This window comes from Lagenorhynchus albirostris, chromosome 12 (genome assembly GCF_949774975.1).
Source record: "Lagenorhynchus albirostris chromosome 12, mLagAlb1.1, whole genome shotgun sequence".
Classification (NCBI taxonomy): domain Eukaryota; kingdom Metazoa; phylum Chordata; class Mammalia; order Artiodactyla; family Delphinidae; genus Lagenorhynchus; species Lagenorhynchus albirostris.
In genome coordinates this window covers 10032871-10048071 of record NC_083106.1, presented here as the reverse complement: position 1 = coordinate 10048071, position 15201 = coordinate 10032871, and the positions used below count along the sequence as shown (strand labels likewise).

Sequence of the window (15201 nt, the reverse complement as noted above, 5' to 3'; positions counted from 1 at the left end):
CTTTTTGTTCCATCTCTTCTGTATTAGTTCAGTATTGCTACGTTGAGATTTTTGGTCAGTTTTCTATCAGTATTGTTTGTGAGCTTCCTATTAACATTTTTGTTTGTTTGTTTTTGCGGTACGCGGGCCTCTCACTGTTGTGGCCTCTCCGGTTGTGGAGCACAGGCTCCGGACACGGAGGCTCAGCGGCCATGGCTCACGGGCCCAGCCGCTCCGCGGCATGTGGGATCTTCCCGGACCGGGGCACGAACCCATGTCCCCTGCATCGGCAGGCGGACTCTCAACCACCACGCTACCAGGGAAGCCCCCTATTAATGTTTTTAGTTCTAGCTCATTCAGTTTCATTGCTGTATGGTATCCCATTTTCTGAATATATCTCTTGATTTTATATTGCTGGAAAATCAGATTGTCTCCTTTTTTTTTGACTATTACGGTACTGAAACAATGCTACTGTGCTTGTATATATAGGCATGTGCCAGTGTATAAACCCAGGAGTGGACGTTCTGGGTCATAAGATAGATGCGTCTTTAGCTTTACAAGATGCTCACGAATTGTTGTCCGAAGTGATTATACTAAGTTATATGCTTCTAGCTGTGTCTGGAAAAGCAAAGAGTGCATATTTTTCTCTCTCCCATATTTTATGATCATGAAATCTCGATTGGAGGTACTACTACCATTTAGTGTTGATAAGAGTATCACCTAATCATCATAAAGGAACTTAAGTTGCACCAAAAAGATGTATAAGACGATTGTCTTGACCATGTAAAAATGAATGGAGACAGGACATCTCCTCCTACATATATACGTAATAAATGTAAAAGGAATGAAGGAAATAGAAAATCAACACTATTAGAACACTAGAGTAGTGCTGCAGGCAAGATCGACTGATAAATACTAAAATTAGGCAAAACTTGAAGGTGAAACAGATACGTGCATAGTTGCAAATACATCCCCGCAAATATGTACTAATTACTGTGTGGCTTTAACATACATGCACTAATTCTTTGATAAGCCTCCTCCAAGAGGTGGAACTTAATTGCCCTCCCTTGGGTGTGGCTGGGTTCAGTGACTCCCTCCTCATGAACAGAGTGTGGAAAGGGCAAAAGAGCAACTTGACAGTGGAGGGACCTGGCACACAGCACCTTAACCAGGTGATCCACGTCAACATCACCTGTACTAAGTCGTGTTGATATCATACCCCTATATGTTGCTTTGCGAAGGAGGTTTCACTTCTGTGGTATTCTTCCCCCAAATCTATAACCCCAGCCTAACCATGAGAAAGCATTAAACAGACGCAAATTGAAGGACATTCTACAAAATACCTCAGGAGTGCTCTTCAAATGTGTCGTGGTTGTGAAAAACAAGGAAAGATTTGAGAAATTGTCACAGACTGGAGGAGACTAAGGAGACAAGGTGAATAAATGTGACATGTATCCTGGATTGGGTCCTGGACCAGAAGACGGACATTACTGGCAAGGCTGGTAAAATGCAAATTAAGTCTGTGTTTCATTAATAGTATTGTACCGATGTCAAGTTCATAGTTTTGATAAACATGCCGTGGTTACTATGTAAAATGTTAACGTTAAGGGAAACTGAGTGAAAGAACAGTGAGTACTGTCTTTGCCACTTTGGGGTAAGTCTAAAGTCACTTCAAAACAAAAGGTTTTAAAAATCCAGTGAAGGATGTAGAACAAGTATGTATGTTCATAGGGCTCCACGTGACTGCAGAAAATGTCAAAAAACGAAGTTTTAGGGCGTCCCTGGTGGCGCAGTGGTTGAGAGTCCGCCTGCTGATGCAGGGGACACGGGTTCGTGCCCCACTCCGGGAAGATCCCACGTGCCGCGGAGCGGCTGGGCCCGTGAGCCATGGCCGCTGAGCCTGAGCGTCCGGAGCCTGTGCTCCGCAACGGGAGAGGCCACGGCAGTGAGAGGCCCGCGTACCGCAAAAAAGAAAAAAAAAAAAAAACCCGAAGTTTTAGTATTATTCTATGACAGAACTTCCCTTTATTCCATGTAGACTCGGTACAATTTGTGAGGGTTTTTTTGTTTGTTTTTGTTTTTTTAAGTTGCTAATTTATTTGCAGTTCCTATACGTCTTACTATTTTAAAGTATTTCATTGCTATATACTGAAGAAATAGATGTCTCCTGAGGGTTCATGCCTCTTTGTTTTTAAGTTTTATTTTCAGAATTTCTATGTGCTAAGCATTGTACTTCTAGGTAAACAATAGTCGGGTTTTTTTGTTTTTTACCATGAGAGATGCAAAAAAGTTGGTGTTGATTGCTTTTCTGCCATAAAAATTTATGATGTACTTTCAGCAATAAGACCTCATATCTGTAGACAAACTCTAAATCTTACATATTTACGGATCTTGTTAGTTTGTCCATTTGCTTTCAAAGCACGTGGGTCATTCATACTTATAGTTTCATACCTGGCATTGATATTTGTAAAGCACCAACCCATAAACCCACATCCCTGCCCCTACATGTCATGAGCGGATTTTCCTCCTTTGTAACTAAATGTCTTCAGAGTCACCGATTTGGAATAGAATATATAGTTAAAGAACATAATCTGTTAAATTATGTTACTCATAATTAGTTTTTAGACACTGTTGTGCTGTTTTAAGGGTAAAGGCTATTACCCTTCCATTCATTTTATCCGTTAATTCTTACATATAAATGAAAGGAATAGGATGCCTGTAGCCTCGTGAAATTATTGCAGTTAGAAAGCACGCTAATATTTAACCTGGACTGTAGTTATTGAGGCACTTTTTGTTTTTGTTCATTTACTTGTTAAATGTTATATAGTGCTAAAAATATATAGATTTTTTTTTAAGTTTTACAAATTTATTTTTGAATGGTACCTGTCATTTTAATCACATTTAAAGCATTCTTTGTTCATAAACATTTGAAAACAAGGGTGTTTTTTTTTTGGCTTAAAACGTTTAACAATTCTCATTTGGCACCCACTGTATTTTTTTGTCTGTTTGTTTGATAATATTAAAACTCACCTTTCAGACCTCTGTTGGCCCCCTAGTTCCTAAAACTGTAAGCCCGTATTCCTTGGCGTGGGCATATGAAGTCATTCACAACTGCCTCTTCAGCCTCATCCTCTCTCGCTCTGCTTTTCCAGCCTCTCTGATCTCCTCACCCTTCCCAAGGGGCATGGCCTCCCTTAGTGTTTTTTGCCTTCACACATTGTTCTCTCTGCCGTCCATTTGTCCACAGGGCACACCTTCACTCGTAGTCTGGACCTGTGTCAGACAGCAGCCCCTGGGCAGATGTGCGCTGGCTGAAGACGTACCATTCTTTATTCCACACTTGTTAGTTCGCTTTTTCTTAGAATTTATGTTTAGCTGTTTGTCTCTTTTCATTGAGACTCCATGAAAGGAGGACATTTAAGTGTACAAGATCAACCTATACAGGCCAACTTCAACATAAAATGTCATCCACATGTAAAAACTGTCTTCCACCTTTTTTTCCCCTACTGCCTCCCACCTACCCACCCTGCAGCCCCATCTGCTAACCTTAGAGAGGGCATGCCTGCCTAAGGGTAAGACTCAGTACAAATATCTCTCCCCAAATTATTCAGTATTCTCACTTTATTATATAGTTTTATTTTCCCCCAGTAGTCTGTCATTTGTATTAATTAGTATATTCTTTAAGATGCCATTGCCCTTAGAATTAACAAAGGGCCAGCACTTATTCATATGTGAGTCTTTTTTAGCGTTTTCAGCACTGATTTGGGCCTTGACTTGAGGTCGGGAAGGGTCCTGGCTATTTTGGACAATGAAATCAGTTAAAAAACATTTTGCCTGGTAGGAACAATGGACTGGAGCTCACAAGGTGCTGTAGTCTCCTCATGAAAGAAAATGTACATAATATCTCTGCTGTGGAGAATGGTAGTCACAGTTGTTATCGCTAAACATCAAATCATCGTGATCATGAACATCATCATCATCACCTGAAAGGGTAGCCTAGGATGGTAACCAAGAGGACAGTGTTAATCCCAAATTCCGTGCAACCAAAAGATAACTGTAAAATAAATTTTCTTACCAAATTATTTTTAAGTTTAAGACTGCCCATACTGTGGTTACGGGTCTATGTGCTGTTATTCCTGGTCTACATAATGTCTGCTGTTAATAGTGGAAGAGCAGAGACTCTTCCTGGGCAGAGTTCAAAAACAGAATAATTTAGGATCCCCCTGAGGCCTGTGCAATGGAGAAAAATTCCCTTACATGATGCATATTTCATACTTACATTGTTCACCACTTCTAAATTTAGAATGGCAGCACATTTCATATCAGGGGTTTCTAACCCAAGGACCTTTGAGGATAGCTTTTATTTTAGGTGTGAATTTTTTTTAAATCAAAGGAAATATAACCATTATAAAAATTTTTGCTTATGATAGTATGCTTAGCTCTGAGGCCTGCTTTTGTAAAGTATCAGATTAGCTGATTATCCTTATATATGTCCCTTTAAAATGAGAGTTACCCGTAATGGAATCTTTGCTTGAGAAAGAATACAAATGAATCAGGTGAAAGTAATTTCCCCCCAAAATGGTTCTTGGCTACCTCCCTTAAAATGAATTCTGACTCATTAATTTTCCTTGTGTTATCCCTGGCTTTGGATATGAATTTGTCATTTGTTGAGCTTGTGACTATTTTTAAATTAAGATCAAATATTTTTTTTCCAGTTGACCTTCTACATATTAAGGCTAAGGATTGTATATATTGTCACATATAACAAAGAGATAAATATTTGTTATTGGACATGTTTAAGAAGAAAGGGAGATATATATAACTTTGTAAGAAGATGCTTTGCAGGCCTAAAAATTAGTGCTTGGAAGGATTTTCTTTGTGGATTCTGCCTTTCTGTGCCTTTGCATTTTTTAATTCATTTAGACAGGAAGTCTAAGCTTTTAACTCATTTGCTGTCTAGACAAATGAAAGCAGCAGGGACTTTGGTGGGCGTCTTTGAAATGCACTGTTACATGGGTTTGTGCTGAAAAGAAGCCTACAAACATCATGGAAATTAAACAGTCACTGTGAGGTTTTTCCTTTTGTGTATATATGTCAGTCAAATTATTGGCTCAATTCTAATATCAACTTCAAGGTGTATTTGTATCCCATGTCTGAAATGATAGTTCTAAAATAAGGTTGGAGGGTATGAAGTGATTTTACAGTGTGTTTCCAAAGAGCTAAGCATCTAACGAGGCTAGATGCTTGGCCTCCAGGATGCTAATTGGAAACAGAGGGCCGAGAATTCAGTGTTAAATTTTAATAGCGATCTCAGTCGTTTTCACTAGAGCATTTATGGTAAATATTCAGAAATGTGTGCACGTGCTGGCTTACTTTGTACAGTATTTGCAGCTGTATTTTACTGTAGAGCTTATAAATTCAGTGACACTGACCAGTGACCAGTCAAATGCTCCTCTCTAACACCAGACCTGGCACGAGGAGTCACTGCCCTTAAGAAAGTTAGGGTCTAGTTGGAGAGAGAAAAAGAAAAACCGCATGCCAGGATTTGATATTCAATATTCTAAAAAGGAGAAGAGACACTATTTCTGCGTTTGAAGATCATGAGAGACTTTTTGAAAGACCATCAGGCTGCCATTTTAACCTGTGCTTCAAGCCCATGGGAAGTCACAATGAGAAATCATTAACTGTATCGTATAAAAATCCTTAAACAGGAGACCTGAACTCATCTCATTGATTGAAATATCTTCTCTGTTTCTAATTCAGTGTTTATCCTCATCCTCTCTTGGGGCACTTCTGAGCAAGAGATGCCCAGTGTGTGTGACGCTTTGCAGTTTTCTACCAGTGGCTGATATAATACCGTCAACTAATTGTATTGAGAACCGTAGCTGAGAGTATTTTGGAGTTGATTTGCTTTTTTTAAAAACCCACTTATTTAATTAAACAAGGGAGTAAAATTTTCTAGCTTATTCCCAGTTCAAGACAGTAAGACATCACCAGCATTGACCGAATGTATCCCTTAGTAAACTAACTTATCAGATAAATTGATTACCATCAAAACCAAAGATGTCTCTAGAGGTAGTAAGTCATAATATATGAACATCAAGTATTTTTAGGGAGGATCATATATAGTATGCAGACATATTTATACTTAATATTGTATGTCTATTTTATATATTTGCAGATCTCTAAAAATTCCTCCTGTGCTCCTTCCTGGCATGTTCTTATATACGTTCCTCTGTCACTGCCCTCCCCCACCCTATCCCATCATGTCAATCAGGAACATATTTGTGCTCTATGTTAATTCATAAGTGTTTCTCTTGTCGGAGTCTCATAGGATTGTTATTGCTCCCCGGTGGCATTTCGTTCTAAGCACAGTGAAATCTCTTGTACTTGTCACTTGGGTTAGAATGAAAATTTTACATGGGCGGAGGGTGGAAGGATGATGGTTACAGAGGGGAAAGTCTTTGCAGGGAACTTGCATTTAAATTAAATTTTAAAGTAAAACAAGCTTTTCCAAAAAGCGGCATTGATTTTCTAAATATAAACTAACCACTGATAGTAGGGGTTGTATTATTTTGGGTGTGCTGGAAAGTATTCGGCATTCTGAGTGATGTCAGATATTGAAAACCGAACTTGATCGCAAGATTTTGCCAAATCAAATTGTCATGGCAAAATATTGAATTTACTATGCATGAGCCCATGAAGTCATTGCCTTCGCAGTCATTCCATCAATAAAGAGGAAGGATGTAAGGAATGCTGTGGGGCAGGGGGACTCCAGCCCCTTAAAAGAGTCCTCCCTGCAATTACCTTACCTGCCAGCTTTCCAGCAAGATAAATGGAAGCACTGTAGCTTGAAGGTGGCTTGGTTAGAATGAGATGCAGTAAGGTCTCTCTGTTCTTCACAGGCATCATAGATCTGATAGTACTTATAAAAGAAGAATAGAGTTGGTGCCCTGCTGACTAAATTGTCCTCTAGAGGGGTATTCGTTACAGAGCTTCTTTGTTAACTAGGCTGAATGTTTAAACCACTGCTGAACTTCTTTTATTAACGTTTTAAGATAGCTATACATATGGATACCCTAAGTATCTGCAGGGCGGGAATATTTCTCTATAATGTACATATAAAAGATACGTGTGTGTATAACAGTAATATAGAAATTATATGTTTTTACTACTCTTCTGTTACACTGAGGTGTAGTCAGCACTGAAATTCTGATGACTTGTGAACACTAAGAAAGCCACCGTTTTTATATTTTTCTCTTGATATTTCTTCGATCAGCTTGTTGAACAACAGAAATGTTTTTCATGCCTTTGCAGCTTGAATGAAGCTCTCTTAACACCCATCCGTGTCACTTTTTCAACCATGACATGGAATTTTAAGGGAGGACAGGGAAGGAATTTATAGGTACTGTAGAGAATTTTAAAATTTTCAAAGTAACAGTTTGTTTTTTTATGAAGAAAGATTTGCATAAAATTATTTAACTTCAAATAGTGATGTCTTTAAAAACTGAATCTATGTTGTCTTTTCTGTTGAATTCTGTATTGTAGTATAATAGAAGATAAAGATTTTATATCTAGTTATGCACCAAGTTTTTCTCTTTAAAGAAGTCATGAAAAGCATATTTCCTCCCAACTGATTCTTATGTGATAGACCCTTATTCATGCATGATATACATTTGTTAGGTATTAGCGAGTATATCTGTCCATGGAGCCCACCACCCATTCTTAACCAGGGGCTCATACCGTTAAAGAGGAAAATTCTATGTGGCTCCCACTCAGGTTTTCCAGGCGGGTGTAGATGTGGAGTCGGTCCCTGTTCTTGGTGAAGCTTGTATAATTCCTGACACACAGGTCACCATGCATTTCAGCTGAGACCTGTCCTTCTTTTGTTTCCCCCAAGGAAGAGGCAAAGGCATTAGAGGCTATACTAGATACCGCAGGTCGGCACACTTTTTCTGTAAGGGCCGGATAGTAAATCGTTTTAGGCTTTGAGGGCTACCATCTCCGTCAAGGTCTCCATTGTGGCCCAAAGGGAGCCATAGACAATACATAAAAGGAATGGCTGTGACTGTGTTCCGGTAAGATGTTGTTGTATACACCGAAATTTGAATTTCAAATATTTTTAATATATCACAAAATATTACTCTTTTTTATTTGTTTGTTTGTTTGTTTGTTTATTTATTTATTTTGTGGTACGCGGGCCTCTCACCGTTGTGACCTCTCCCATTGCGGAGCACAGGCTCCGGACGCGCAGGCTCAGTGGCCATGGCTCACGGGCCCAGCCGCTCCGCGGCATGTGGGATCCTCCCGGACTGGGGCACGAACCCGTGTCCCCTGCATCGGCAGGCGGACTCTCAACCACTGCGCCACCAGGGAAGCCCCACAAAATATTACTCTTTATTTTTTTTCAGTCATTTAAAAATGTTTGGCTTACAGGTGGAGCCGGAATAGGTAGGGTCTGCTTTTAGCCCTCAGGCCATAGCTTGCCTTGTCCTGGAGCCCACAGGTGTGTCCCTTCGCACTTCTGTGAATTGGTTATATCAGGTTAGGAAGGGAATGCTTTAGGGGCAGGTACTTTAAGAATTACCCAGGACCCAGCCACTCTTCTAGACCCCCCACCCTCCCTGGCTCTGAGACGGTGGGGGGGGGGGCAGATGTCAGGCAACTCAGCATTCAGCCTGGGGTGGGAGGAATGGGTGGAATCCTGTCCTGTTGTCCCTTTCAGCATTCAGCAGCTCTGCATGTGTGCATGTGCACACATCTATTAGCTTACGTTTTGTTTCCAGGAACTCAGATAATTGCCTTGATTGCTGAAGTGTGAATCCTTTCTACATTGGATGTAGCATATTACTTGCTTAATAATCTTCCTCTGTTTCTACCTGGCTTCACAAAAAATTCTGAAAGTCTGAATCGAACTATTGTTGAACCCAGTAATCAAGCTGAATACAATGTTTTACCAGCTGAACATGTGCAAAATCATGCATCTCATGTGCCCTAAGTAGAGATGTTGATATATTTTTTTCTCTGAATTCTGAAAATGTGGTTCAGTTTGCCCCATTTTATTTTGGAGATGATACTTTTTCTAGGAGGTGATATTTTCAATCACCTGCTACTATTAATGTTTCTTACTTATAAGCTCAGTTATATGACATTGAAGATTACTCTATTTTACTTAAATGTTATTCTTCTTAGCATAAGAAATTTTTGTGAAATTTTGTGAAATTTTTGTGTCATTATTTTGTGAGATTTTCATCAGCTCTTCTTTAGAACGTGTTTTTTAATCATTGGCAATTTTGCTGTTAATAAAAGAGAAGTAAATTATATAACAGATGGTTAACAGATAAACTTTCCAGGAGCCTAGGATCCTGATTCTGAGTTTGCTTTGTGACATTTTGGGGTACCCGGAAGAGCTCTAACCAGCTCTGCTTTACCTGGCCCCCTTTGTACTTCCTGGTCTAGATTCATTCTTCCAATCCTAAGCATCTTCCTCCACCAGTTTCCAAAGCCCTAGTTTCAGCAGTCCCAGTAGTAAGCAGTGAGGTAAAATTAAACATTAATAAAATTGCATGAGTGGAAGATGTCAATTAGTGTTGAATATGCTTTGCAGACAGTAGCATAACCTGGTATTTCTGATCCCATTCTGCAGTATTTAGTCCTAGATTATCAAGGCAAATATCTTTTATCCTGCCTCTCAGTCTTTAGGGCTCATTCAGCACCTAGCTCCGGGTCTCACCTGGGTTTGCAGACTTAGTGATCTGGGAGCCCAGCCATTGCGGCAGGCCTGCACTGATGTACTGACTCCTGCTGGTGGGGGCCGTGGCACATGCCCTAGAGCCACAGCCATGAGGAAGACAGAGTAAAGGCTCTGTCCTTTCACTCTGATGAGGGTGTGGAAGACAGTTTCCTCCTTCCTCTTCTCTCAACCTCCCTTCATAATCTTTAGCAGATGTCGCCTGTCCTCAGTGGTGTAACTAGTAACAATAACCTTGACTCTCCGATCTTTGGTTTCTGTGTCTGTCAAATGAGGATTTTAATAACTGCCTAGAGGTTGTTATGATAAAATTACAGGACCTTAAAGATTGTTTGTTTAGCTTAAAACTGTATAAAAAGTAAGTTATAACATTAGGACTCATTTCTGCCAACATAACTTCAAAGGGATTTATTGTCACAGTATGAGATAAAAATACACATCACTCTTTTACTATAAGAGCACTTGTGCAATTACCTAAAATGTAAGAATTTCTCACCACAAGGTTTGGTTACAATTTTGACTATTACGTTAGAAGATCATAGTTTGAAATTCAGACAGTCCTCCAATGTTGATTTCTAAACAGGAGGATCCAGAGCCTGTAGTTTTCAGCTTACTGAAGTAATCATTTACGAATCAGGCATTCCATTCGGATGGTACGTCACCGCATAAAGTGCTTTTCCTGTGACTCTTTGACAGGTTTGTTGGACTAGTTGCTGACAGCTTACAGGAAAGCTATAGGATAGTTCAATGAAAGGGAGGTACAACTTTACTCACTTTTTAGCGATAGATCAGATCCTATGGGTTCAGCTTACAAGAGACCTCATTAAAGTCTTCTGATAACAAGTGGCCGTGCTCTGAATTTTGGGCGTTATCTAGAAAAACTTTGAAGGGGGCATTGTTATGATTTTCAAATAGTGTTCTGAACAGGTATTGGTACAAGTATGTGTTATTCTATAAATGCATGCTATTTCTTTCTTTCTTAGGACCTGTCTGGCTCCATTGATGACCTCCCCACGGGAACGGAAGCAACTTTGAGCTCAGCAGTCAGTGCATCCGGGTCCACAAGCAGCCAAGGGGATCAGAGCAACCCAGCTCAGTCGCCTTTCTCTCCACACGCATCTCCCCATCTCTCCAGCATCCCTGGGGGCCCATCGCCTTCTCCTGTCGGCTCTCCTGTAGGAAGCAACCAGTCACGATCTGGCCCAATTTCTCCTGCAAGTATTCCAGGTACTCACTTCTTAATGATTATTATTTTACTCTGTAGTAAATACAGACCTAGTGTTCATCAATAACAACATGCATACCATTCTTTCTTTTACTATTTAAAAACCTAATGATGGGACCACATATTAGGAGCATAGCTGTGAATTATCACCAAAGTATACAAGCATCCCAGTTCCTAAATATACTTGACTAATGACTGTAAACACCTAATTAATAAAATCAGCAATTACTTTGATATTTTCAGTTCGCACATTTACCTTAGCTTATGCCAGAAAATTATTTATTCTCTTAGCATATGTTTTGTGATGATTCTGTTAACTAAGCTCCTGTGTTGATAAGTGCCACGAAAGTGAGATCATGGGTAGCACTAGCCTTAGTTTTTAGGCTTCTATTTAATTTATACCATGGCAGTTATTTTCTAAAATATCTTTAGTGTTTATACTTCTTGTCTTAATTTGCCAGCACACATTCAAGGCCTTGTTATTTATACAAATTCTTGCCTTCTAATTTTTATATAAGAAGTGCATGTTCCAATTAACCTCTTGCATTCAGCTATTTCAGTAGTCATACTACTTCTGTATCTTTCGCTTCCTTTATTATGTGCGTGGGGTTATGTATTTGTTTACTTATTTGTCAGTTGCCTCATCCTATCCCAGCTGTCTTTCTTATATCAAACATCATTCATTCAAACCCACCAAGCAACTAGCTTTCCTTTATCTGCAAAGTAGGTGTAACTTTTTTTCTGTGTAAATTTTGCTAGCGTGATGCAGGTGGCTGGCTGCCAGAAAAGTACTTTTTACTAATCTATCAGAATTGATACTGAATTGCTGATAAATTTCCTGATAGGTTGTTCTATTATCTTAAAAACATGGGTGGCAGTTTTAACCCTTTTTACTATTTTGCTCCTTTTATATTTTAAATACATGTTGTATGTGTATAAACATATGTATGAACGTATGAAAAATGCTAATTATAAAACGTAACTCAAATGAGTACTCATGACTCACGATCCAATTTAAGAATTGGAGTATTGCCAGTGTTGTTTCTACCTGTGTGTTCCTTCCTTTTCTTCAGCCCTATAACTCTCCCCAGCCTCAGATATTCTCTGAATGTATTTTAAATCATTCTTTTTGGATTATTTGGAGTTTTTAAAGAATTTTATTACGAACATTCATAGAGTACGTATTGTTAGTTTTATTTAGTTTTGAGCTTTATAGAAATGTATCATATTTAAGTGACTATATAATTTATCAACCAAGCTGAGGCACCTTTGAGCTTTTAAGGGCTGCTATTAATAATTGAAGTAGAACAGGTATAAACCAGGAAGATTCTGGGCAAATCATGAAGTATGGTCACCCCAGTAATACAATATGTGGCCTTCTCCACTTAGCTTTTTTGACTAAATGTTATGTGCCTAGGATCCATATTTTAAACTACCTATAATTTTGATACGCTTTATTGACGGCATCTTGATGTTTACCTTTCTTTCAAAAATATTTGTCCTCATAATGATTGTAATAAAACCTGGATTTACCTGCTTTTAATATTTTTAAAGCTATGACTACTATGTATTTCAGTATTCCTTAGGCAATTTTTGGTATTGAGATGGTTTTTGAGGTATCGCCTACCTAAACACTGGGAAGTTATATGTAAAATACTAAGTTTGTCAAAGAACCCACTCCATTTTTCTGAATTGCATCCAAAGGACTTTTCTTAATAACTTAAATGAAAACTTTTCTGAGGCATCAAGATATTTTAGTTTTCCATTTAAAATTCCTAGCATGGGTAGTTCACCATCTGATGATTTTCATACATATACTTACCATTCCAGATGGGGATTTTGACACTTCTATTTCACTGTTTGGATTTTGGTACTGTAGAGAACACACAAAACCCAACAAAAGAGCTCAATTTGGGTACATGATATCACATTAGAGGTAGATGTAATTGGTCTAAGAGTCTGGTACTTAGTTGTGTTTTGCACAGGGTAAGGTTGGTCAGTGAATTACGATTCTGATGACCTCTATTAGCCCTGTCACAAATGAGGCCTGTCCTTCACAGTACCTTCAGGGGAGGACCTGAATGTGATTTTTCTCTGCTGACTTCCTAGGGAAGTGAGTTTTTAATAGAAAGCTTTCAGCTTTCTTGGAAATGATGTTTAAGGCTAATAGTTTGTTTTGTAAACTTGTGTCAGAAATTCTGACTGCCCAGGGCCAGGGCCTACGTTTCATTTCATCATATTGCAGCCTGTATTACTCTACACGATGCTTGATAAAACTATTCAGTGAAATTTAGTACAGGGATAAAATTACATAGTAAAAGTTCCACTTGTGTTCAGAGGCACGCGATTCAGATAAATCCAGAATTATCTTTGCTGAGTGTAAAGCTGTAGAGTAATAGAGTTATATAAAACGTGGCAAATAGAACATTTCTTTAATGTCAGTGTTATTCCAAGGGGAATAAACTCTTAGAAAATCTGGTGAGCAGTTTTGGCATTTATTCACCTTCCTCCCAGGTGTGGAATGACAAATAACATTTGAGCTGGATGGACTTTCCTAACCATCTGATCCCACCTCCTCGTTTTATTGCCACTTACCAGCTGTGTAACCTTGGACAAGCCTCTAAGCCTCCTTATGCCTCAGTTTCTACATCTGTAAAGATAATAACCACATCTCATAGGATTACTGTAAAGATTAAATGTGTTAATATGTATAAAGCAGGCACATGGTAAGCATTCAGTGCACGGTAATGATGGTTGTGATTACGGTTATTATTATTCACACTGAGATGTAGAGACTTGTCCATGATCATTACTGTCCGGAACACCACAAGTGGTTTTGGCTACAAGTCTTCTGATTCTTAATCCAGTAGTGTTCTTGTACCATTCAGAAGACACGTATATAAAGTTTCCAGTGATGATTTGCTGTGTGTACTGAGGTTATTCGATAGGATCGCTAGAACTAGCCATGGAAGCGCGATGTATTTTCACAAAGTTGAAACCATCTTTCTCCCGACCTGAAAAAACAGATAGGTCAGCGGTCGCTCTTCTGGGAGGCTGGGTCTGAGAAGGTTAAGAAGGGACAGAAGACAAGCGTTGAAACCCCTGCTTCGCTCAGATCGTAGGCAGGTAGACTTCTGCGTGAGGTGATAGGCAGGCAGTGTAGCATAAAATTTACCAATAGCTGCAGTTCAGAATCCTGGGTTATTTCTCACACTTTCTGCATGTATTGAGACAACGTGAGTCCCACCCGCTCCGTGTTCCCAGCCAGGGCTGCCACATGCACTTGAGCAGATTGCTCACTGGACCAGGGACATGGGCCGGGGGAGTAAATGGCAGTGAAGCGCCGGCTGCTCTCCTGGGGGAGGGGCACCCTTTGTAATTCATACAGCGGAGCCGCAGAGCTATCAGCACTCTTGTCCTGGACCTCTTGGTAGTCATCCTCGTGGCTTGAGTACAGATACCACCTGTTTCTCTGCTCTTTTCCCCAGCTAAGCTCAGGGACACTCAAACATACATTTTTGGTAGACGCTCATCAAACATTTTATGTGGTGTTGTTTTACGGGGATTTGTTAAAAATCATGCAGGTTTTATTGAAAAACATTTTGGTCTTCTCTTTCCCTCCGTTTAGCCTATATGCCCTTCTTTTAAAAAGTTATTTTAAATACATTTTTGTGAACTTTGTCATAAATAATAAAACCACACTTTAGAGACGATCATAACGTTGATTATTTGGGGGGCTGTTATTTAACTAAATGCAGACACCCTTCCTTAGAGAATAAATGAGCCCTTAGGCTGATTGCGTAGTCTCACCTCCTCCTTTTCCCATCTCTAGCCCTTATGTTAAATTTCATTGGTCTGTACCTTAGAGTCTGAGAGCATTTCCAATCTACCTACATTTGCTTCTGAGTCTGAACCAATGAAATGCAAATGTCCGGTAAAGATTACATGGTTTCTCACCCAGGGCATGATACTGAGACTGCTTTTTTTGGAGAACATCTGTTTGGAATTTCCCTTTATTTTTCTGTCTGTAGCCTTTTGCTTTCTTTTCTCCCCCTTCCTTCCTCTCATTCCCAGCACTGACTTGTTTTTCCTGCCCTTACTTCTCTCCCATTAACTCCTGTTATATCTTGCTAGTGCCTCTCCATGCGTCACACAGATTGGCTCGTTCACCCATTGTCTCTCCAGCAAGGCACTGTTAAAATGAGCAGCTGTTGTGTAGCTGACAGGTGGGGTGAGGCAAAGCCAA

At 39.5% G+C, this 15201-nt stretch overlaps 1 protein-coding gene across 6 annotated transcripts in view; it reads left to right on the top strand.

The window, feature by feature from the left end:
* The window catches only part of ARID1B (AT-rich interaction domain 1B), a 411101-nt gene that overhangs the window by 276223 nt on the left and 119677 nt on the right, over window positions 1–15201 (top strand). For all 6 annotated transcript variants that reach the window (XM_060168356.1, XM_060168357.1, XM_060168361.1 and 3 more), the window contains one exon: window positions 10714–10957. In XM_060168356.1, the coding sequence (XP_060024339.1) occupies window positions 10714–10957 (244 nt within the window). The remainder of the gene's footprint in view (window positions 1–10713; window positions 10958–15201) is intronic.